The 24,781-nt window shown below is 44.4% G+C and overlaps 1 protein-coding gene across 1 annotated transcript in view; it reads left to right on the top strand.

Moving 5' to 3' along the window:
* The first annotated feature begins 1,317 nt into the window (after positions 1 to 1,317).
* Positions 1,318 to 24,781, top strand: part of RSU1 (Ras suppressor protein 1) — a 66,699-nt gene continuing 43,235 nt past the window's right edge. Inside the window, exons 1-5 of the mRNA XM_035129135.2 lie at positions 1,318 to 1,445; positions 3,860 to 3,975; positions 7,506 to 7,556; positions 21,246 to 21,366; positions 23,173 to 23,291. Coding sequence (XP_034985026.1) covers positions 3,867 to 3,975; positions 7,506 to 7,556; positions 21,246 to 21,366; positions 23,173 to 23,291 — 400 coding nt within the window. The 5' untranslated portion in view covers positions 1,318 to 1,445; positions 3,860 to 3,866. The remainder of the gene's footprint in view (positions 1,446 to 3,859; positions 3,976 to 7,505; positions 7,557 to 21,245; positions 21,367 to 23,172; positions 23,292 to 24,781) is intronic.

The raw sequence follows: 24,781 nt of genomic DNA, 5'->3' as shown, positions 1-24,781 counted from the left end.
GATGATGTCCATACAGACTGCTGCAAGTGAGACATTTGCTGATTTATTTCATCAGTGGCCTAAATTAATCATGGCAGAAGAGACTAAAAATAAAACTGCCAGTACCATAATGCCATTACACAAATCTATGGCGTGATCACTTGGGATACTGTTTACCGTTCTTGTTGCCACATCTCAAAAGGGAAATGGTGGAGTTGGAAAAGATTCAGAAAAGGGCACCCAAAATGGAGCAACTCTCCTGGGAGGAAAGCTTTCGATATTGGGTGCTAAGCCTTAAGGCATTTTCAGGAGTGGGGGAGATGAAGATGTGCTGATGACCACCAACTTGGGCAGTTTTAAAGGGAGATTAAATCTGTGGAGGTTAAGGCTATCAGTGGCCAGTAGTCGCAATGACCATGCATTACCTCCAAAGCTGGAGGCAATTGTTGGCATCCGTTTGTCTCGGGAGACAACGGGAGAGTGTGCCTTTGGGGGGGGGTGAAGCCAAACCCCTGGACAGTCGCATCGCCCGCTGTGGCTGGACGCCTCTTAATACCAGTTGCTGAGGGGGGGGCAAAAGTGGGGGGGCGCTCTGCTGCGCCCACGTCCTGCCTGCACGACCTGCGCCCCACGGGCACCTGCTTGGCCATTGCGAGAACAGAATGTCAGGTCAGGTAGACCTTCTCCTCTGATGCGGCTGGGATCTTCCCGTGTCCTTCAGTTCTAGAGCTCCGCCTAAGTTACAGGTAGGTAGCCGTGTTGGTCTGACGTAGTCGAAACAAAATTTAAAAATTCCTTCCAGCAGCACCTTAGAGATATCTGAAGAAGTGTGCATGCACACGAAAGCTCATACCAATGACAAACTTAGTTGGTCTCTCAGGTGCTGCTGGAAGGAATTTTTTATATATATATTGTTCCGCCTTAAGTGTTTTCCTTTGATTCCTCTTTCCACACCCTATTGGCCTGCGCGTTCTTCCTCCCCGCAAATTCCAAGCATAAAAGGTCTCGGTGCAAAGGATGCGCTGCCCAAACCCCCCCAAAAGGGGGGGGGAGGAAGAACACACTCCGGACGCCTCCCGCGAAAGATCCCAACTATTTCCTCCAATGCCACCGCCCGCGCTGCTCCATAGCCTCGGGCCCGCCACCTATTGGCTCGCTCCTGGGTCCTCCCATCCAATGGCGGCTGGGCTAAGGCGGAGCTGCTTCTCGGGTTGGGCAGCCGCCGGCTGTGCATTCCGAGCGCCGGGCGGAGCCGCTGCTCCCCGGAGCGCTTCGCCTTACTTGGAGCGGCGCGCGCGGGGCTTCCCTCGCCCTCCCCGCCGGGCGCCTGCGCACTGAGAAGGGAGGCACTCGCCCCGGGAGGGGCGGGGCGGAGGCGGCGCCTCAGAGCAGGGCGTGTGCCGTGAAGCGGGGAGCCCGTCCGGCCGGAATTGAGCAGCCAGCAGCGCCCCGGTCCCGTCCCGTCGGTGAGTTGTTGCGTCGCTCCCGAAACCTGAGAGCTCCGGCGGGGCCTGCCCGGCTTTCGGACTTGGGCGGCGAGTTGGAGCCTCTGGCCCCCTTCCTTTCCCTGGCCGCTGCTGGTCGTGTGAACTGACAGCCTCCTGGACCCAGGAAGGACTCGCCCCTTCTCCCCCTCCCGAGGCCGCCGTCACTCTTTCCCCTTCTGCAAAGCGGGGTCGAGGCTCCGGTGGACGGGCAGCAGCCCGCGAGTGAAGCTTCCTGCGTTTCTGCAGAGAGTGCCATGGAAAGCAAAAATAAGAACCCGGAGGTTCTTGGTTCTTAAAGGGGGGTGGGGATCTGTGGCCCAGATCCCAGCCAGCATGGCCAGTGGTCAAGGGTGATGGGTTACCCATCTCTGCTCTGAAAGGTGATAACACCTAAGGAGTACACGAGGTATAGGCAACCTTGGCTCTCCAGATGTTTTGGAACTACAGCTCCTATGATCATAGCTGCCAAGTTTCCCCTTTTCTCGCGAGGAAGCCTATTCAGCATAATGGAAAATCCCTTTAAAAAAGGGATAACTTGGCAGCTATGCCTATGATTCCTAGCTAACAGGGCCAGTGGTCAGGGATCATGGGAGTTATAGTTCCAAAACATCTGGAGAGCCAAGGTTGTCTGTGCCTGGAGTACACGAATAGTTGAGTTGTGTACTTTCGTGCAGTGATTTGTGTGGAAGTGTCCCATGAGTGCTGCTGTGCACGGCAGCGCTGGGTTTAGGGCGGTACAAATAGTAGTAGTAGTAGTAATAATAATAATACCCAGTGCTTTTTTCTAGGGGGACGCATACCCCTAAACATTTTTTGAATCTTTGTACTTTTGTCCATTTGCTGTATTTATTTTCCCTGATTTGAACTATAAAATGGTGATTTTCCAGAGTCAAAATGAGAGTACCCCTAAACATTTTTTTAAGAAAAAGGCACTGATATTACCTATGTTTAGATGGGTACCTGCTAACAAGATCCGTTAACAAAAAGTAACTGGACCAAAAGGAATTACTGTGAAAATACAATATTTAGGAAAGTGCCAAATTTTTGTCCTTGCCTCAGGGCACCGTATTACCAGAGTCTGCCCCTGCACACATGGTAGCTAAGCTGTGCACATCGCTGAGTGTACACTTCCCTAAGCAAATACTTGTGCATATATGGAGACGGCTTGTGCCTCTTTCCAGCTTAATGTGCGAGCAAACTGACTGCCTCGTTCTTTGCAGAGTTAAGAGACAATTGCCAGAAGTTCTTTCTTCTGAGCCCAGTCATTCAAGGTTTTATGAGAGCCTTTTTCCCCGTGACTGTTCCACCTGTCAGTGGCAGAGAAATGATAGGAAGGACTATCGTTGAGGTAGCTAGGATGCTGGTGGGTGTAGGGCGTTTTGAATCTACCCCACTACTTTTGTGTGATCTGTGTTAGCTGCCAGTTAGTTTCTGAGCTCAACTCAAGGTGGTGGTGTTCATCTTTAAAACCCTAAATGGCTTGGGACCTGCATAGGTTGACGACTGCCACCTGCTGTATGAGCCTATCTGCCTGCACTCATCATTTTCTGGGTGGCCACTTTGAGAACAGGATGCTGGCCTAGATGAGCCATTGACTTGGTCCCCCAGGCTCTTACATTCTTATGCCTCAACAGGATGAGGCACCCTTGACAGTGACCACCAGTAGAACTTCTTCTGTAGTGACACCCATCCTGGCACCAAGTGCCAGGCCTTCCCACGTTTAGGCAGCTAATGAAGACATGGTTGTTTACTGAATATTTTTGACTGGATATTTCCTCTTGCTGGTGTTCTGATGTTTTTGAGTTCTGACAGCTGCTTTGTCACTGTCTGGTCTGAGTTTTTATGCAAATAGTTTGATTTATGATTCCATTGAACTATGCATGGTTGTGTGTTGCTGTTGTCTCTTTTTTATTAGCTGGCAGGATTTTCTTTTGATAAATAGTTGGCATGTAAGTTTTAAAAACAATTTCCACCTTGATATAAGCTGTGCATAGCTTATGGACTTGACAGTTGGTTTAAACAGTACACTTTGCCTGGTTGAGCAGGCATAGGCAAACTTGGCTCTCCAGATGTTTTGGAACTACAACTCCCATGATCCCTAGCCAGTGGTCAGGGATCATGGGAGTTGTAGTTCCAAAACATCTGGCGAGCCAAGGTTGCCTGTGCCTGTGGTTGAGCGTTGCTGTCCCAACAACATCTGGACAGCACCAGGTTGGGGAAGGCTACTCTATGTAGTTAGAATGCTAGTGTGAGCAGCATTTTTCTCTCTGGGCTATTGTATTGACTCATTTGGGACAGTACTGTAAAATATATCTGCCTCTTAATGTCTTATGTCACTTTCCCATATCTGTCATTCATTCCTGTTCTACTGTGTCTCTCTGTTGTGGTTCCAGCTTAACCATGTCCAAATCACTGAAAAAAATTGTGGAGGAGAGTAGGGAGAAGAACATATTGGAGGTGGACATGTGTGATCGAGGGATCTCTAGCATGTTGGACATATCTGGCTTGTGTAAGTATTTCTCTTCTCCCTGCTTGCCCCCATCATGGCTTTCTTGCACTTCCAAGCATAAGGTTGCTTCTATATTCTTGGGTCTGAACACATGTCACAACCACAGAAAATGCTGAAGGGCACATTACTGTAAGAGCCATATATCACCATATATGAGGCACCCCCAAACTGCGGCCCTCCAGATGTTTTGGCCTACAACTCCCATGATCCTTAGCTAACAGGACCAGTGGTCGGGGAAGATGGGAATTGTAGTCCAAAACATCTGGAGGGTCGAAGTTTGGGGATGCCTGCCATATATCTTTGGAAAGAAAGACATTTCTGAAGTCCCCTTAGGTGACAAAACTGAAAGCAGAGCCCTGAAATGCTTTTGAGGTGTTATCATCTGAAGATTTCCTGAAAAGGGGCAGCTGTAATGTGTGGAGGTCTGATTCACACATAAGTTTGTCCAGATAAATACTCTGTATGCCCTAGAGCAGTGGTGAAATGCTGGTTCACATGTCTGCCATACTGTTCAAACCAAATAATACTCCATGGACTTGTATAGACATTTAGAACTGTTATTTCCCATGTTACATCCAGCATTAATTATATTCACAGTGGGGGGGGGGGTTAATAAGAAAAATTGTAGAACAAACATGTATTATTAATGTCACTTAGGAAAATAGCTCAAGGGTCTATAGATACCCAATATATTGGGTTATGGTCTAAACTGGCATTTGAAACCCCAACATTTCTGAAGCTAAACCAATCTGTGTCTGGTTAATGCCTTGGTGGTACCGGTACATAGACGCCAACTTAGGCTCAGTGGGGCAGAAATGTAAGAAAATAAATACAGTGAGAGCATTTAGGTGACTTTACAAAATTGTGACATCTGAAGGATTGGAGGATAAATTAAATTACAGAATCCTCAGCTGCAAGCTTCTCGTTTTTCATGAGTTGAACACCCACTTGCTTATCTCTTGCTAGTTTCTGAAGCAACCACTGGAAGATCATCAGGAAGTAAGAAGCTGAGGTTTATTTAAAAGAGCTTTTGCACAAACTGTAAAGGGTCGTTCTGAGGGCAAGAACGTGTCAATTTCTGGATGCAAATAACTTCATATTTTGGAAAACTCTTCTTCTGGCGCCATGGATTAAAAAGACTGTAACAAAGATCATATCGGCTGAGACCTTTCTTTAATCTTCTTGTATGATATGTTCTCTGAAGTGAACATAAATTAGTAATGGTTTTGCTGGCAGTAAAGAAATCTGGAGCAACGGAAGTCTCTCTTTTGTGCCTTAGCGACCTCTCCCCTGAATCTTCGGAGACAGGCGGGTGCTCAGTCTATGCTAATTATCTCGTAAATAATTCAGATATGCTGTAACAGGTTTCTTTTTCACGATGTGACATTAGATAAGTAGCAACACCTGTCTCAAGAGTTCCCTTTGTCTGAAACATTAAATTATCCCATCAGAAATTATCACATTGCTTAATAATGTCAAAGATATTTAAGTTATTTATTGGTTTGTAGCTAGGCAGCTTATTAGGCAGATGCCACACTTCAGCTCCCATTGTGGCATTTGGTTAATTAGGCAGTAGTACTTGCTAATGTCTAGGCCACATGGGGAAAGCGTTAACTCTTTCGGCCAAGAGAAAATGAACATTTGTCATTGGAAAGGTCCCATCTATATGCCAAAAGAGGGTTTCTTTAAAAAAGAAAGAAAGCCGTGTACCTGAACATACATCAGGAGTGTACAACCGTCCACAGGGTGTACAGTCAGGGACAAGTGCCCCTTGCCCTCTGGTGAGCATGTTAACTGGCACCACATGAATTTCCACTGCAGTTCTCAAGCAGGTTAAGAAATCAGTGTCAGCAAAACAATACCGCCTTGTACGGTATTGTTCTCCTCAAGCATTGGGAGAAGCACCTACTGTTCCTTATTTCCTCAGTATCTCACACAAATGAGAGAAGACCCTGTCTTTTGCTCAAATTCTCTGCGCGCAAGAGGTTTGAGAATGAAATTGGTGGCAACCAAAAATAGAAGTCTTGACTACAAAGCCAAACCAAACATTTGTGGACCCCTGGCAAAATGTATTTGTCCTCAGGAAGGCGGGTGTTTGGCGAGTAAAAGTGTGTTGTATAAAGTGTCATTTCTCCCTTGAAAATTAAAAGGGCGGAAGTATCTGACTGCAATCCTATACATGTCTACTTGGAAGTAAGTCCCATTGGGTGCACAATGGTTATGTTCTACCGCTGCTTTTGGTACACCCCTGAAAACCAGTTGCTGAGAATCACAAGTGTGGGTACAGAATCACAGTGTGGGTACAACATTGTCTTGGCATTTAAGCCTTATCTTTCTTTAAACTCATTTTCATGTTGTAAGCTACCTTCTTGAATGTGATAGCATATTAACGGCATGTGGATAATGCAATGTGTACAAGCCTTGACTGAAATTAATGGAGATTGAAGCCATTCTCTTGCACAGCTTCCTTCTTTCCATAGTCCCTTGTGCTGGAAATGCTTCTGGTATGTTATTTGTCACCATCTTTTTTCTTTTAGGTGTAATAAATAATAATGGCTTGGTACAAGGATACTAGTGTATGTTGTATGCTTCATGTACAGTGTACCCAAACACTGTAAAAAGTGAATGCATATAAGTCATTTAGGCCACAATCCTAACCTCACTTATCTAGGAGTAATCATGAATTCACTAGGGCTTACTTCTAAGTAGACATGGTTAGGATCGTGCTGCTTGCCTGCAATCCTGTGCACACTTACTTGAGTTTAAGTCCTACTGAGCTCACTGGGATTTGCATGCCTGAAGAAATATGCATTGGCTAGCACTCTTAGAATGTCTGTAAGTTAAACTTAGCCATTCTTCACTGGCCCTGTACATAAATTACTAGGTAATATTTTCAGCTCCCTAGGTAAAGGAAGTTATTTTCAAATTATGACAAGTTGGCATAAACTTCAAACCCCTTTCAAGATCTGTAATAATGTCAACTTTCTATTTTTTCCTGTCTTCTCTGTTTTTGCGAGTCTTACGATGGCAGCATAAGGAATCTTCTGAAATCATCTGCTACTTTCTAAAGCATTGAAAATGAAGCTAGGATGCCATCTTGTGGATCTGGTGACATAGTTTAGCACAGTCCTTCCTTTAAGGGTTTTGCTGTCAAATATCTTCAGTGACATTTCCCCCCCCCTTAACTCTCAAAGCTGTCTGTCATTATGCTATGTTTAGTTACAGCAATTAATCACAAAGAAATTGTCAGTTACCAAGAGAATAAGTTTCCTGTAGGATATGAATTGTGACAATGTGGTAATCTTCCCCTTCGTAATAATTTTGTCGAGTTGCCAGTCTAATTCTTTTTTAATGTAATCTCTAGTCCAAAGGGCCATCTTTTGTAACCTGTTAGGCTATACCTTGCTAGGAAGGTATGTGGGTATCTATTTCTACCATTCAGATGCATTCCTGTTGAAGTATGTCTCTCTTCTTCTTCCCCAATGCAATTTTGCCCTGTTTATTCTTTTATTGTCTCTATTCATTTACAGTCACTCTGTCCCATATCACACAGCTGGTCCTCAGTCACAACAAGCTGACGAGTAAGTGCATTTCTATTCCTAAGTATTTTATTTCTTTCCTAAGCACAAATGAACTTGTCTACCGATTCCTTAGATTGCAAGGCCAGTGGCTGTGGTTCATTTTGTGAGAGGGCTGCCGTACGGTCAAGTGGTGCTTCTTGTCTTTCTAGAACCAGCTGCCAAGTCCCTGGTCAAAATTCTGGGCCAAATATATGAAGGGCCAAACTACATATTATGGTCAACGCATAGCGTTTTTTCTTTAAATGCGGGTCTGGGAGAGAGGGTTGCTGGTTGTCACCAGGATAGCAGCTTGTCTGGATGGAGGGTGGAGAGGGTTTGTGTGTGTGCATCCAACTAGCCTGCCTCCAAAGCAAACATTAGATGTAAATCTACCTGCTTTTGTCTCTGACCCTGCTAACTACTGGCCCTCAGAAGGAAGCCCTTGGGCTGAAACGGAATCTCCACCCCTGCCATAACATCGTGTTTTAAGATTGTGAACCTTTTGAGAGGTCTGCTCCACTTCCCGGGGGGGGGGGGGGGCGGTGTTGCAGACTGGCATCTGGGACCCCCAGTGGCCCAGATTGGAGGTAGAGGGATGCCTCCCACATCACCGAGACTCCTGGCTGCGTCACGCCCGTGCTCCCCCCCCCCCGGCTGACCAATCAGGCAGCCAGGGGTCATGACCGCATGAGGTTTAAACCACGGCGCTGCCGGGAGGTGACCTCCTTCATTTTAAGAGCCTTTTGAGAGCTCTTATTGGAACTCCCTGTAGCACTGATAAGGGATAGAGCTTTCTCATTGGTAGCATCCCAGCCACTGTTGGTCCACCATGCCTCATTTGCCACTTCTACCCTCTTTTAGAAAATTTGTGGAAACGTTAATCTATGGGATGGCTTCCCCCCCCCCCCCGAAATTGATTGAGTTTCCTTGATCTATAAACCCACCCTTAATTGGAATGATCCTATACCATAAAACTTTACTCCTATATATTATAACAGCTGGTCAGGATCTTGTATGCAAATCCTAGGGAAGCTCTCGGAAAATACCAGGTACATCTTTTTGGGGAAACTCTGGGAACAACTAAATATTGTTAAGTTAGCAGCTACATTTAAAGAGAGAGATTTAGAGTTATCAGAGGCTGGAGATCAGTAACTCCATATATGAAGGAAGAACTAGAAATTTTCAAGACAAGGAATAAATAGTATGTATTTGTTGTTGTTGTTGTTGTTTAGTCGTTTAGTTGTGTCCGATTCTTCGTGCCCCATGGACCAGAGCACGCCAGGCATGTATTTATAGGCTCAAATAATTATTCTATGAATGGAGAGCAGGCAGAGTCACTTTTTTAGAAGGAAGAATAAGAGGTTGGTCGTCTTTTTTTTTTTTTTTTTAAATCCACTTATTTGTTTAAGAAATTGTATTAAATTTTAAAAGCTACTTTGTACCCTATTTTACATCAATGTTATTTTAACATATAGATCAATATTTGCAATGTAAATTATATTGTATAATGAACATTTACAATTGAAGGGTTTTTTAAAAAAACAAAAAATATAATCAACATAAAACATATCAGGCTAAAGCAAACCATGTTAACAATGACCATGAAAGCACTGCTGAAATAGGTCTTAATAATGCAGTAGGCAGTGAACTAAAGTACTACTAATACATTTTTTCATGCATTTTTAAAAAAATGTACAGTGGTACCTCGGTTTATGAACACAATTGGTTCCGGAAGTCTGTTCATAAACCGAAGCGTTCATAAACCGAAGCAAACTTTCCCATTGAAAGTAATGGAAAGTGGATTAATCCGTTCCAGACGCTGAAAAACACCCCCTAAAGCAGCAATTTAACACAATTTTTACTGTCTTTTAACTTAAATTAACTTTTATTTTTTGGTGGCGCTGGGATTGGAGCCAGGCTGCTGGGAGAGAGAAGAGATGGACACGGTCAGGAGCCCCGGAGGCAGCGGAACCCCCCAATCCCCGTCCCTTCGCTTCTCCGCCGCTCTCACCATTGCGAAGGGCGGCTCTGTCGGCTTCTCACAAACTCCCTCAGCCGGCAAGTGTCGCCTCCGTCGTCGTGGCGGCTTCCCCCTCCTCCTCCTCAGGCGACGAGAGAGGGAGCCTCGCTGCCAGCGCCTGAGGAAGAAGAACCCCTAGCATGCGCCTGCCCTGCACAGCGCCTGGCTCAAACCCCTTCCTTTTCCCCATGAGCGGGGAAAGCGCTACCTCCCTGCCGAGCAGGCTCGGGCTTTCCCGCCTTCCTCACCGCGGCGCCGTCTCTTCTCCCGCTCTGAGATGACGGTCGAGGGTCACCGGCGGCGCGGCCATGGTGGGAGGCGAGGGCGCTGAGGCGCGGTGCGGTGCTTGCTACCCATCTGCTTCTTCTGCCGGACCGGTTGCAAGGGGCTGTTGTCGGCGTTCGGGGCAGCCTCCTTTCTCTCGCTGTCTCTGAAACCTCGGAAACCTCGGGTTACTTACTTCCGGGTTAGGATTGTTCGTAAACCGAAAGTTCGTAACCCGAGGTGTTTGTAAACCGAGGTACCACTGTATTTGTATTTAATTTTAAATTGTGGTTTGGAAACTTCTACCCCTTGTAAGCCACCAAGCAAATTGCTGGAGGTTGGGGTAGAGGTTGAATAAATAAAAATAAATGCCTATTCCCCACCAACCTCTTCCAAAAGTCTGAATCTCACTTTTATTATTTGTCACTTTGGACACCCTTGACCTAATCCCTTAAAAAGATACAATTAATTGTCTGAGTAGAGAGTCCTCAAAATGACTTGGAGAAAACAGTGTCGATGACACTTGATATGCCCCACTAAGGTCATATTAGCATCTCTTACTGGTTTTCTGGCATATAAATGAGTGTGCCTGCTTTGCTGTTCTGTTGTTTATAGTAAATATGTCCATTTTCTTAGGCAATAAATATGCATGAATGGTGTCCAGTATTTTCCAGTTAGTAAGTTGTATCCAATGCAAGTTACACTTGGAGTAGACCCACTGAAATCAGTGGGCCTCCCTAACATAGCGACATGCATTTCAAATGGGGTCTACTCTTAGTTGGATACAATTCAGTGTTTCATCCGTCACCCTGCCAAAAACGGCCAGCCCTATATCATTACAGTAAGTCACGATGTCCTGCTTTCGTTCTTTTGCTTTCACATCTCCATTTTTAATGCATTTTTCTTAGCGTGCTTTTCATCTTTCTATCAATAAATCTGCCACATGTAGGCACACTAGTGTCTGCCTCATCCACAGATCAGCAAAGGAGAATATGCTTGTATGCATCTGTCATTGGGGAAAATATGCATGATTTCAAGCTATTAAGACCAAAAGAGAAGGAGGCAGCAGCAAAGGGGGGGGTCACTATAGATTTTAAATGCAAATTCTTCAAATAAGGTTCGGTTTCCTTAAACCTTCGCTTCCTTATCTGCTGTGCTATAATGCTTTTCTGGAGATTTTAGGAGCTGTTGCACATCGAATTATATATCTTTCTGGATATCTGTGGCAATCAACCATGAAATTTGAGGAATTGTTTCAACTAGTTTCTACTTGACCAATAATAGTCCTTTCAGAAAAAGAGAAAGAAAATTAACTCTTTCCTAGATAGGATGGATTGGATCCAATCCAAAGGTATGAATGAGAGCCTAAAGCAACAGGTAACAAACTTACCAAGCAAAGCAAGTAAGCTCATATATTTTTGTTGAAAGGATAATGCAAAGAGGGGGAATATTCTACATCTTGCCTGGGAGCAAGTCCTGCTTACCTCTAAGTAGACATGTGCGGGGTTCCACTGGGTTCCCAAAGTCTGGAGACATCTCAACAAGGTTTTGGAGGCCCTTTAGATATTACTACTGACGATTATGGTTAATTTTAAATTTTTCATTTATTACATTTATATCCCTCCTCAAAATTGCATAAATGGTTCTTCCCCCTCAATTTTTTTTAATAATAATTTTTATTGATTTTTGTAGAAACAAAACATACAAAACATACAAAATAAGCTCAGTCCCTTCATTTTCCCTCCACCCACAAGACCACTTCTGCCACCAGTGATACCCATGGGCATTGCTTCCCCCTCTATTTTTTTATAACAACATCCTGCAAGATAGGTTTGAGTTGAGAGTAAGCTGTACCAACGTGCGAATCTTGGCTAAGGGATTCAGACCTGGTCTGACATGCTATCCGTTGCACCATGCTTGCATTAAGCGTGGTCAGGAATGACTAGTGCAGCAGATCCCTGCTCAGTCCAACAGTTAGCTGCAGAGGTAAGGCAAACAGACTAGGAAAGGCCGGCAGGGTGGCCTTGAAGAGAGACTCTTGACTCGGCTGGTGGAGAAACACATAGTGGGTGGCCCATTTAGAGGGGATTCCAAGCAGGGAGGGAGCAAGGATGGAGGCGTACCAGAAGAAGAATAGAGCAAAGATCTAGGCTCAGAGCAAGTCTTGCCACAATGGGAGGAAGAAAAAGGCAGAAGTTCTGGGGCTAGGCACCCTAGTAGTGAGCGAAGAGGGCAAGGGGCAACTGAGGGAAAGGAGAGGTGGTGGAGGGACTTGATGGTGGAGGGACTAATGGGGAAACAAGGCAGATTAAATAAATTGATCTCAGAGGGCTCTAAACTAATCTGAGTGAACATCTCACCACGTTTTTTCCAAAGGAAAGTGAACCCCTTGGGTCTCTGAAGACCACTGAGATCCATAGTGGGAGAGCAGAAGCTCTTATTATTGGGAACTTGAACGGGCCAAGGACATTGGTAGTTGTAGCACTTTTCAATCACTTCCCACTTTTTCTTCCTCTTCTAGTTGCTGGAAAGAGTTTTCTGAAGATCACTGCTTAGCACAGTGGTGGGGGACCTGCTACTCTCCAGATGTTGGCCTCTAGCTCCCATTAGACCCATCTAGCATAACCAGTGGCCAGGGGTGATGAGAGCTGTAACTCAGCAACATCTGGAGGGTTACATCCACCAGCTGAGCCACATACATATTTCATTTTGCTTCCTTGGAGGCTCACATCTCTGCAGCTTTCTCCATTAGAATTCTGGACCGTCAAGGTCCTATTTTCCTTCTCTTAAACTGTCTTCTATCCAAGAATGACCACCAATATCTTTTGTCAGAGTTCAGCAGTTTTCAAGTTACTCAATGGTCTGCTCCAGCTTTCAATTGGACTAGGTCGTCCTGGTTTCTGGAGGTATGCAGTCGTGTTAGAAGAAGGCCTCTGCCACTTCCCTTTCTTCTCTTCTCACCAGACAGTTTATTAATAAATATATCTGTTTCTTCGTTATTGCCACTCTATCTGTTTCTTGTTAGGAGTGACTCTTTGGTTTGCAACTTTGTTCAGGGTTGTCGTAAACTACCTAGCCTATTACTTTCAACCTGATTGCAAATACTTTTGAGAGGTCACTTTTTGGACCTAATTTATGTGAAAAATTGCTGGTGTTGATGCACATGACATTTTCAGAAGGTTAGTTATTTTTGTTTCCCTCTTTTTTTAAAGAAGTGCTGTTCGTGAAGTGATTTTTTTTCCCTAAGACAGAAGCATTGTCTAACTTGTCCAGTGGAGGTCACTATTGAGATTATTATTATTTCTTTAAAAGCCACTTCGTGAAACTTCAGGAAACTTGTGACTGTCTGCAGGAGTTTATTATTGAATGCTTTTTGTGAGTTATAAGGCAACTTGCAGTTCCATCTTTGATAGACCCTAATTCTATAACCATACCTGTTCTAGGATTTTGCTGGCTTCATTCCGCTCTCTGTCTTCAGATGTTAAGAGCAAGCACTTGTTGGCCAGTTGCGCAGTCTGTTCCACAGTTGTCTGGTTGCTTTGCATTAATATCACAGGTAGGGAACCTGTGGTTCAGAAGCATAGCTGTCAACCCTCCCTTTTTTTTGCGGGAAACTCCCTTATTCCAAGCCACAGCTGTTAACCTCCCCCCCCCTTTTTTTTTGCTGGAAATTCCCTTATTCCAGCGCCGTTTCCCGCTGCTATCCTGGATTGTTAGATATACTGTAGACTGTCCCTGGGACAGGTGAGGCTGCTGATCCCTTATTTTCAAATCCAAAAGTTGACAGCTATGTAAGGAAGAAGTGGATCCAGGCATTTGAGCAAAACAGGGGAACCTGTGGATGTTATTGGACTCACATCAGCCCCAGCCAGCATGGCCAATGATCAGGGAGGATGGGAGTTGTAGTCCAACAACATCTGGAAGGCTGCAGGTTCCCCATCCCTGATCTATACAATTTCCCCTTTCAGAATTTAGAAACACATACTTGAAAGAGGTTGCAGGTAGAGAAAACACAAGAGGATCATTTTCAGTGGCCACACTCAAACTTTGGAATTTCCTCTCTAGGGACATTTGCCTCATCCCTTCCATGATGGCATCCTGTTGAGGCAGAAAACTTCTCTCTCCCTTTTTAAAGCTGCATTTCATTTGATTGGAATGAATATTTTCTTAAGGAGTGCTGTCTTTGCTTCTGGGGTTGTTCCATCTACTGATTTTTGGCGTGTGATTTTAATGGTATATTTACTTTTTGATGAATTTTCTTGTTTTTAGAAGCCACCTTGAGCAAGCATTGTGCTGGGAATTCAGGATATCAATACTATAAATAAATAAATAGAAGCGGGTACTTAAGTAAAAGTCAGATTTGTTTGTAAGCAGCTCGGATTTTAAACAGCAGTCTCACGCCTGCCCTTCGCAGCTATGTTTAACATGGAGGTATTGAAAACCTTTATACGTTTCAGTTTGCTGTCCAGAATTAGAAATAACAATGGGAAACTCTGCCTGTGTTAACTCTGGAGCCACAAAAAAGCAATATGCACGTTAAGGGATATTGCTTTGCATTGTTCCAAGTTACGTCCCTGGCATTGCCAGTTGAAAGGATCAGTTATGGGGTGGTGAAAAACACTTTAGCCTAAGACTCTGAAGAGCTGCAGCCTTTCTAGGCTAAATTAGCCTACTAGGCTAAATGGTCTGAACTTGTATAAGAAAGCTTCCTATGTTACAGCAATCCTGGGCAGGCCAAGACTGTACAGTGGTGCCTCGCTAGACGAATTTAATTCGTTCCACGGGTCTTTTCTTATAACGAAAAATTCGTCTAGCGAATCCCATAGGAATGCATTGAATTTTTTCAAATTTTTTTTTGCCCATAAAGGTAAAGGTAAAGGACCCCTGACCATTAGGTCCAGTCGTGACCGACTCTGGGGTTGCGTGCTCATCTCGCATTATTGGCCGAGGGAGCCGGCGTATAGCTTCCAGGTCATGTGGCCAGCATGACAAAGCCGCTTCTGGCAAACCAGAGCAGCACATGGAAACACTGTTTACCTTCCCGCTATAGCGGTTCCTATTTACTTGCATTTTGATGTGCTTTCGAACTGCTAGGTTGGCAGGAGCTGGGACCAAGCAACGGGAGCTCACCCCGTCACAGGGATTCGAACTGCTGACCTTCTGATCAGCAAGCCCTAGGCTCAGTGGTTTAACCACAGCGCCACCCATAGGAACGCATTAATTGAATTTCAATGCATTCCTATGGGAAACCGCGATTCGCTAGACGAATTTTTCATAAAACGAATTCGTCTAGCGAGGCAACCTCCACTCGAAAAATCCTTTCGTTAAGCGGAAATTTCATTAAGCAGGGAATTCGTTAAGCGAGGAACCACTGTAGCTGGAAAATATATGATGCATTGGTCTTGCTTCAGCTAGGAAGGTCTGGATGAGATCAGTCCTGAATGGGATGTTGAGAGCTTTCTTGCAGGGCATACTTTAGTTTGAACACAATCAAAATTAATCTAAACATCTTCAGGCAAACAAAAGCCATAGGACTTCCAGACTTAAAAAATAAGAATAAAAATGCTTGTGTAATATGAAGGCTTATAGCTTTAATCCATTTTCCCTCATGTGAATCCTTCCAAGTTAAATGCTCAGATGGTTAAGACGGCTGAAATTTCAATCAAACCCATTCTCAATTATATGAAAATAGAGGCTGGCAATATCTTTGTACAATACTTGTGTCAAGCCATCTTTCATGCATTAAACTAAAAAATGTCCTTTTTTCTGAAGCTTAGAGTAAAATCAATAACCATCTTTTAGTCAGGCCGCATGCTGAAGGGATTTAGAAAATATATAATCTTGTGGGGGGGAGAAGCACATTGCTATGTAAACTGAACATTGGGAAAAGGTTTAATATGAATTTCATTTTGACATTCCAGGTTAATCTGCACACATTGCCTTCATGTTGCTTGAAACATAACCTGCCCCCCTCCCGTGAACTGGTCCCAGGATGATGCGATCTTAGTCTGGTCAATGCATGGATGATGATGATGATGATTTTATTATTTATACCCCAGCCATCTGGCTGGGATGAGAGACCACCTGGGAACCCTGTGCACATCACCCTGAGTCCCAAGATAGAAGAGGGGCAGGATATGTTTGGGTTAAAAAGTAAAGGTAAAGGGACCCCTGACCATTAGGTCCAGTCGTGACCGACTCTGGGGTTGCGGCGCTCATCTCGCGTTATTGGCTGAGGGAGCCGGCGTACAGCTTCCAGGTCATGTGGCCAGCATGACAAAGCCGCTTCTGGCGAACCAGAGCAGCACACGGAAACGCCGTTTAACTTCCCGCTGTAGCGGTACCTATTTATCTACTTGCACTTTGACGTGCTTTCGAACTGCTAGGTTGGCAGGAGCTGGAACCGAGCAATGGGAGCTCACCCCATTGCGGGGATTTGAACCGCCAACCTTCTGATCGGCAAGCCCTAGTTGGCTCTGTGGCTTAACCCACAGCGCCACCCGCGCCCCTAGTTAAAAAGTAGGTGCCACCTATTTCTCCTAAAAGAATCGAGGTGGTTAAGAAATAGTAATAAAAGTTAAACAAAGCAAACATAATCCCTGAATTCTAGTATATACTCTGATTTTTTAAAAATTAGCACTGTCCAACCCATTTAACAAATCCTGGCAGCACAAAAATAGCATAAACTGCCAAAAACTGCATCAATAACAAAAGCCACGTCGTCAGCAACCACCTGAAGCAATGTGGTTCTCAAAAGAGTATATAGGAGAACATGGCAAGTGTGGCAGGAAGATTCGAGGGCAATCAATATTATATTTTGGGAATAATCATGTTCTTATGTAGCTGCATTGTTTTATAATTTCTGGGTGTCCCTCGATCATATTACAACGTAGCTGTGTTCAGCTATGTTCAAAATCAAGCACTGCTAGGATTTGTTCCTTTTTGTTTTCTAACTTATTTCTCATTGATAAAAGCGGTGTGGCATGAGCAAATTTATTCTGAAAGTGCGTCCGAGAGAAAAAGTTTGAGAACCATTGCAATAGAGTAATGAGGACCTAAAAAACCCTGCTCAGAAAGGCATTCCAAAGGGTAGGGGCCACAACATAAAAGGCCCTGCCTATAATTGACACCAGTCTTCCTTCCTGGCTTCCGGGGATTTGAAGCAGAGCCTCAGGTGACGTTTTCATTTCTGATTTGTTTATTAATTAATGAACTAATGATGGGAAGGTTAGTAGATTTCACAGGTGGTTGAGGGGGTGGTGACAAAACAATATCTAGGACACAGCTTCATGTGCCTGAGATAAGGCCAGGGGGATGTATCAGAACAGTAAGGAAATAGATGGTAAAAAAAAAACTGATTGTCATCAGAGGGGTTATCTAAGACTTTGAAAGCTTAACAATGCAAACTGCCATCAGCATTGGCTGGGGCTAATGGGAGTTGTATTCCAGCAATATCTGAAGGTGTTGAATACCCCTGCTGCAGCTCTAATCCAGGATGCATTCAGATCTTCAGTTATTTTCCAGAAGATGCAGCTTTTATTTGAAAGACTTTGTCATAAAATGTTGTCCCTCGCACCAAAGTGGCTTGAGGAGGAATGTTCCATTCAGCACAGAGTCTGCATAACCTAGCTTTAATTCACATTTAGCATCGTTTGTCCTCTTAAATTGCACTGATTTAGTGAGGAGAGTAAAATAATCTCTCATCCTGTCAAAACGGCCAGTACCCACAGAACAGGGTTTAATTGCATTAGGGAGCTGCAACTGTGTGCAGTTTGGGGATGTGGGGTTGCTGGGGGGGCATCCTTGGCTCAAATCCTTTTGCTTGCTTTCCCTGTGTTCATAGTGCACACTGTTCACCCAGCCTTTCCCTGAGGATTGTTCCGGCTACGTGGACATAACACTTCTCTCTCTACTAGTCAAAGGGGTAGCTGCTAGGCGGGCAGCCTGCTGTAGTCACTTAGGCTTCTGCACAATCTAGAACCCTGCGCAGTCGGCATAGCCAATGGATGGAAATTTTATTTAACCACCATGAGGTAGGCTGCAGATTCACCAATGTATAACTATGGGGAATAATTTCGAAATGGTTTCAGTATTGAATGAAGGTGTCAAGAGACAATAGAGTGCGCCTCCAGGGGTGAAGTCAAGCTTCTGCATTAGCAGCACCGAAGTGACCACCCTGGGGCGCAGGCCTAGGCAGAAGGCAGTTTCTGCACATGCTGTAGAGGGAAGTGAGGAGCAGGTGGGGCTCATCAACCTGGGAAGGTAACCCATCTAACAGAAGGAAAACTTCAGTCTTAGACCTCTGCTGCCTTGCGGGATATCTCCGAGAGAGAAAAAGTCTTAAGGTGCAAACCCTACACAAATCCGGAGTGCATTCCCTAAGGCACTTGGATGGCACCTTGTACACCTCCTTCCGGCAGCCAAGCTGGTGCCAAACATACTGCTTTGTTATCCTTTGGGCCACATCAGCAAGGCCAGGGTGTGTGTGTGTCTTGTCACCTGGGCAGCCCAGGACCTCCATACACACTGAAGGAAGTAATCTAGATTCAGACAGGAAGCCGTGTTGGTCTGACGCAGTAAAAAAAAAAAAGTCCAGTAGCACCTTAGAGAGCAACTAAGTTTGTTCTAGGTATAAGCTTTCGTGTGCATGCACACTTCTTCAGGTACAGTGGTCCCTCGACTTACGAAGTACTTGACTTACGAAATTTCAAGTTACGAATGAAAAAAAAGGTCGCATGCTTACATTTTTCCGACATCCGACATCCGAAAGGAAAACCGTTGCGGTTTAGATGGGGTTTTCTCGACTTATGAATTTTAGATGCGGTTTACTCGACTTACAAATTTTTCCGTTTCCAATGAACTCCTAAGGGAAAATGCTTTTTTCGACTTACAAACTTGTCGACCTACAAATGTGCATTCGGGACAGATTAAATTCATACCGTAAGTCGAGGGACCACTGTACACTGAAACCAGTGTATCTGAAGAATATACACTGTATGCACACGAAAGCTTATACCTAGAACAAATTTAGTTGCTCTCTAAGGTGCTACTGGACTATTTTTTAGTTTTTAATTTTGAAGGAAGTAATGATAAGAAAAACCTAGGAAATGAAGGGCTCATACTCTACTGTGTAAATATTTGTTTCATTGGGTTTAATGGGATGGGGAGTGATGCCTATGTTATGAGATATTCCCTAGATGATAGTTTTGCAAATTATTTGGCTGTATATGTTGTTCAATCTGCTATCTACATTGCTGTTAGACATCCAGATCCATTATCCAGATAATCTGAAACACAAGGATGCAAACCAATTATTTCTATAGACTTCGTTGTGTCTGAATGGGCATAAAGTTTAGGAATTCAGTTTAACTGGAATATGGATCATGTTGAAATTGTGTCCTCGGGTGATAATACAGTGGAAAGCTTGAATGGATACAATCCCCCAAAACATGTAAACATTATTTGCTTGCTTAGATTTCGCCTTAATAGCTCACATGAAAATTAAACCCATATAGAGTTTTAATCTTTATCTGGGTAGTAGTATTCATATCATGCAACTGTATTTTTTTCATATTTCTAGGTAGTATCAGCACATTGATCTGTTGCTAATCTGATGTAACCTTGTGTGTGTGTGTGTGTGTGTGTGTGTGTGTATTGATCACAGCATTTACCTCCTGGGACGCGAATCAAAAAATGGCCCGGCTGAACAACTCATTATTTAAAGTTGAGCTTTAATTGTTACAATTTAACTGAATTTTAAATGAATGTCTCCTTGGGATAATAGGTTATTTAAACAGCAATCCAAATGGGCTATTTTATTTGGAATGCTTTTTTTTGCTTCTATTTTATTCATGATGGAGCCAAATAAAAATGTTATTTAGGGCATCCATATGATCAATTTATAGCATATAGATGTGCGCTTCTTGTTGTTCCCTGTGGGAATCCAGGTGTATTTTGAGACTGTGTTTTTGATGCAAGAATACCCACGCTCAATCTGCAGATTTACATAGTTTTCCTTCCAATTTCCCTGCCCATCAATGACAATTGTTAATGGCGTATGGAGTATGGCTTTGCAATTGACACAGGCAGCAGTTGGATAGTAAACACATCTTCACTGGTAAGAAGGGACAAAATGGTATTCAGAATGTTCCAAGATTTTCCATCTTTCATTCAAAGAAGGAAAACGGGGGATTCTAATTCCTGCTTGAGAATGTGTGGACACTGCCTGGTGGTGAAGTAGTGATGGCCACCGACTTGGAGGACCTCGGAAGAGGAATTTGGAGGATAAGACCATCAATGGCTACTAGCATGATAGTTATGTTCTGCTTCCACTCTATGCCAGTTTTGTGGAATCACAAGCAGGGAGAGTGCTGCTGTATTCACGTCCTTTGTTAAAGGCTTCCCATAGGCCATTGTGATGGTCCATTGGCTTGATCCAAAGACTCTTCTTATGTTATTACGATGAATCCAGGGCACAACTTTCTAGGAAACATGTTACCTGCTCAAAAAACAGCAACCTATGCACAGCACATGTATCTTGGAGTACCTGCACCAGTGACCCCCCCCCCCAGCCTGACATACCGTAGCTCCCTTGCATGTGTTATGACCCTCTGGAACACAGATGTAACTTCAGCAAGCTTGCTTGATTGCCATGCAATGCATGAAGGTGGCACAGGGTGCAACGAGCTAAGCCTTACAGTGGCCAGGGCGTTGGGGTTTCAATATTTTGAACAATTAGTAGTTTCATAAATTTTATTAAAATAAATAATGTTTTCTGCTGACCTCTGCTGGTCCCTTCCCTCCACTGCATCACTTAACATTCCTTCTGCCAGGTTGCAGATATGTGCATATTTAGTTACATACAAATATGGGGTGTGATCTAATGGACGCCCTTGTGTCTGTGGGAGGGATTTTGATCCCCCCAACACCCTCCAAAAGTGTGTTCCATGGAGTTTGGGGGTCCTTCACATCAGGGTGGGAGATGGCATGGGGATGGGCCGCACAGGGAGGGAGGACTTGGCAAAAATCACCTCCCATCCTCTTCCATCAGTGAAGGCACCTGCTGGATCAAGAACCCTTCTGTTACTGGAAGGGCACCAATTGGATTCCACCCATAAGAGTGGCTATTTCTAGGTGAAGCAAAGGTCCTGTTTAGTCCAGTCATTCTCTTGCCCAATGGTCTGCAAGGTGTCTTTGGGAAAGCAGGTCAGTAGCAGCCAACCCTTGTTATCTTTCTCCATCACCTTGCAACCAGTGGTATATTACTGTCTTTTTAATAGATGCCTGCCAATGAATATTAGATAAGTTGTCATGCATGAATTTTCTGGACCTTGTTAAAGACAGTATTTCTGGTCCATATATGGAAGGGTGGCATTTTTCATGCTGTTGTTGTTGTTGTTTTGAGAGACTTATGCTTCTCTTTACAGCTGTGCCTGCAAACATTGCAGACCTCCGGAATTTAGAAGTACTCAACTTTTTCAACAATCAGATCGAGGAGCTGCCAATTCAGATTAGCAGCCTTCAGAAGCTGAAGCACTTGAACCTGGGGTGCGTATCCGTCCTGATCAGTGGCTTGGATGCTTAATAATAATAATAATAATAATAATAATAATAATAATAATAATAATAATTTATTATTTGTACCCCGCCCATCTGGCCGGGTCCCCCGCCGCCACTCTGGGCGGCTTCCAACACACATTAAAATAAGACAGGCATGGGCCAAATGTGGCCCTCCAGGGCTTTCGACCCAGCCCTTCCCCCAGCTACATCCCTCAGTGGCCCTTCTTCACCTCTCCAGTGGGTTTGCCTGGCTAGAATGAGTTCTTGAACTCTTTTGATGCCTCTTGGTTGCCTGGATTTGGGGGAGAGGGAGAGAGATACCGTATTTTTCCGTGTATAACCTGCCCCCTATTTTAGACCCTATTTTTAGAGACTCCAGCTTAATAAAATTGGGGGGGGGGATTTCCCAGAGTTGCTGAGCTTTTTTTATGGGGGGTAAGGAAACTCACTAACCAAAAGAACCCACCAATCGTCTGTCCCCTCACCAGCAGAAGCCAGCAATCGCCCACCCAATTGCTGCAGCAACGAGAGGTTGCCAAAAATCGCTCACCCCAAAAATGCTGCCTATCATATGTCCACTCACCGGCAGAAGCCATCAATTGCCCGCCCAACTGCCGCAGCGACAGCAAATCAACGCCAACCCTTTTCACAGCCACCAAGAACATGAACAATAGCCGCTGGCAGTCTCTGGCTAGCTAAATCAACCAATCACACGTCACCAATATGCCCTGACTGTGTATAAGACATTTTTTTAACTTACTTTTTAAAGGAAAAACCTCGTCTTATACACAGAAAAGTACGGTATTTGTACAGAAACTAGCCAGTTGTACCAAGGCAAAATTCTCAGAATGGTTTACCAATCAACCTCTCTTCCCAGGGAACTGTCTATTGAGCCTTCATCCTGATTTGCTTGCAGAGATATTAGACGACACTGGTTATTTAAGCAGCATTCATTCTGATTTGTTTGCTGGGAGGTGAGATGGTGTTGCACTAAAGAAACTGTTGCCCTACACTTTCCAGTGCGTTTCTCCATTACTTCCTTTATTGGAAAAAAGGCAAATGTTTTGGAGAAGCATATCTGTTGCACATGATTTTCCAATCAACTGTAATTGCACAGCCTAAATTTCCCAGTATGTGATTGAATCCCACCCAAAATAGCAACAGTCTGGAAGCACCGTTTCCCTTTTTAAAGGACATTTCCTTAGCCATTGTGAGTTTTTAATGTGGCTGTTTTTGTTTCCTTGTGTTATTGGTGGGTTTTTTTCCCTTTTTATGGGCTTTTAGATTATGTTATGTTGGTGTGTCACCTTATGCAGCATCCAAAGCAAATATACAAGAGGGAATGTGTTCAGTAAAGTCTAAAATGGCTTAACAGAGAGAAACAAGCGATATAGGCAACTCCTCATTTATGCCGGAGTTACGTTCCAAGGCACTGCACGTTTAAGTGAAATCGTGTATATTGGGAATGCCGCTGAAAAAGCCTGCAAACATCCTCCAAACCTCCTTGCTCAAACTCCAACTCTCAACAGGCCTCAAAGGAGCAAGAGCTCCTGGGATTGCACTTGCAAAAGCTTGTGGGATTGCTCGGCGCTGTTTCTGCAGCATTTTTGCGCTCTTTTGTGGCTGCTTTTGCCCCCTTTTATGCCACTTCTGGGTTTGCGGTGATGCCCGTGTGTGCAGTCGTGTGTTCCTTGAACACATGTAAATGAGCAGTTGCCTGCATATACTAAATAAAATAACATGTTTGCTTTCATATCCCAAATAATATCTTACATATCCTTCTCTTAACATTAGGATGAACAGGCTTAACTCCTTGCCACGAGGATTTGGCTCCTTGCCAGCTCTGGAGGTTCTTGATTTGACTTACAATAACTTAAACGAAAATTCCCTTCCCGGAAACTTCTTCTATCTAAGTAAGAAACTTTTTTTTAAAAAAAAATGTGTTAAATCATCCTGAAAAGTTGCTTTGCTTTCTGCAGGTAAAATTTATTTGAGGGAGGCTGAACTCTAAAAAAAGAATATTAGAGATATATGCCTCCTTCTATGAGCCGCCTTGAATATTTCTGCATAGCTCGGCAATCTGTACCTTTTGATCTACAGTCACCTGATCTCGGTGGGAGTAAGTGGACGGCTAGGAGTGTTGTATGAGCTACCGCCTTGGTCATATTTTCTTGAATTTTATTCCATTTCATACTGAGCTAAAACTTCGGCAAGTGCTGGAACAGTTAAGAAGGTCACCATGCGAGCGACGAAATGCAAGCCACCACGTTGTTATCTGTTTTCCACGAACAATTCTTTATCAGTCCTAGGTTCAGCGTGCAGCGCCTTTGGCAAATATAGAGCTTCCTGGCTGCTGATGCTTGCCCTAGACCAGCTAGGCCAGTTAATTCCCCCCCCTTTCTACCTGCCAAGATGCCTGCAGCAAATAAATGAGCCATCCTTTCCTTTTAATCCAGGGGTAGCCCTCCAGATGTTGTTGGGCTGCAACTCCCATCAGACCCAGCCAACACGGTAAAAAGTCAGGGTTGATGGGAGTTGTAGTTGAACAGCTTCTGAAGGCCAACCTGCTGGCTGTCCCTGTTTTAATCCCTCTCATGAGACTCTAACATGGTGCCACACTGGAGCAGAGGTGCCAAGATGAGTAAAATATGGGGGGGCAGGCAAGCCTCAACCTGCATAATCAATCACATGATGCAACACACACACACACACACCAACCATTTGGATGGCAATACTCCTCAACTTTAGGGGGACAAGTCCCCTCGGCCCCTAGAAGTTGGCTCCTATGGGGTAGGCAACCTCTGGCCCCCTGGGCCAAATTTGACCCACCGGGCCATTTCCCCCAAACCACAGTCACCTTCTCCATATCATATGTGATACCAGCTGTGGGGCAGGTAGAGGCACATCTAGATTGGCAGAAAGCAAGATTAAATAAACATCGGCATCAGATGCTGTGCAGGGAACTCACCCAACCCCCAGTCCTTGGGGGCTAACTAAACACACACACCCGGTTAACATTAGCCCACAGCGGGGAGATAAAGATTTGGCCCATCAGGTCGAAAAGGTTCCCCACCCCGGAACTAGACCTATTGACATTAATGGCCTCTGTGGCGTTCGTGTTTGATCTGCAACTGAGCGATGCAATTTTGGTCCAGCTTTGGAGGCTGTGTCTCCATCAAATGCATCTTTCCATGGTGAAATGGCTGCTTTTCCTTCGGTGTCCTTATGTTCAGTGTTGGGATGGGTGTGGTGTGTACTAAGCCATCTGGGAGCCATGAAAATGTAATTAACTAAAATGAAACCAAGTTATCCTTCCCCCCCCCATCCCCACTTCCCCCAAATTTGCTATCATTTCTTGAAAGGAATAAAGCAGGAATAGACAAAGCTCACTGGTCCAGGTATC

Source organism: Zootoca vivipara, chromosome 12 (genome assembly GCF_963506605.1).
Source record: "Zootoca vivipara chromosome 12, rZooViv1.1, whole genome shotgun sequence".
NCBI lineage: Eukaryota > Metazoa > Chordata > Lepidosauria > Squamata > Lacertidae > Zootoca > Zootoca vivipara.
Note: the sequence above shows the minus strand (reverse complement) of the source record. Positions and strands in the feature narration are given on the sequence as shown.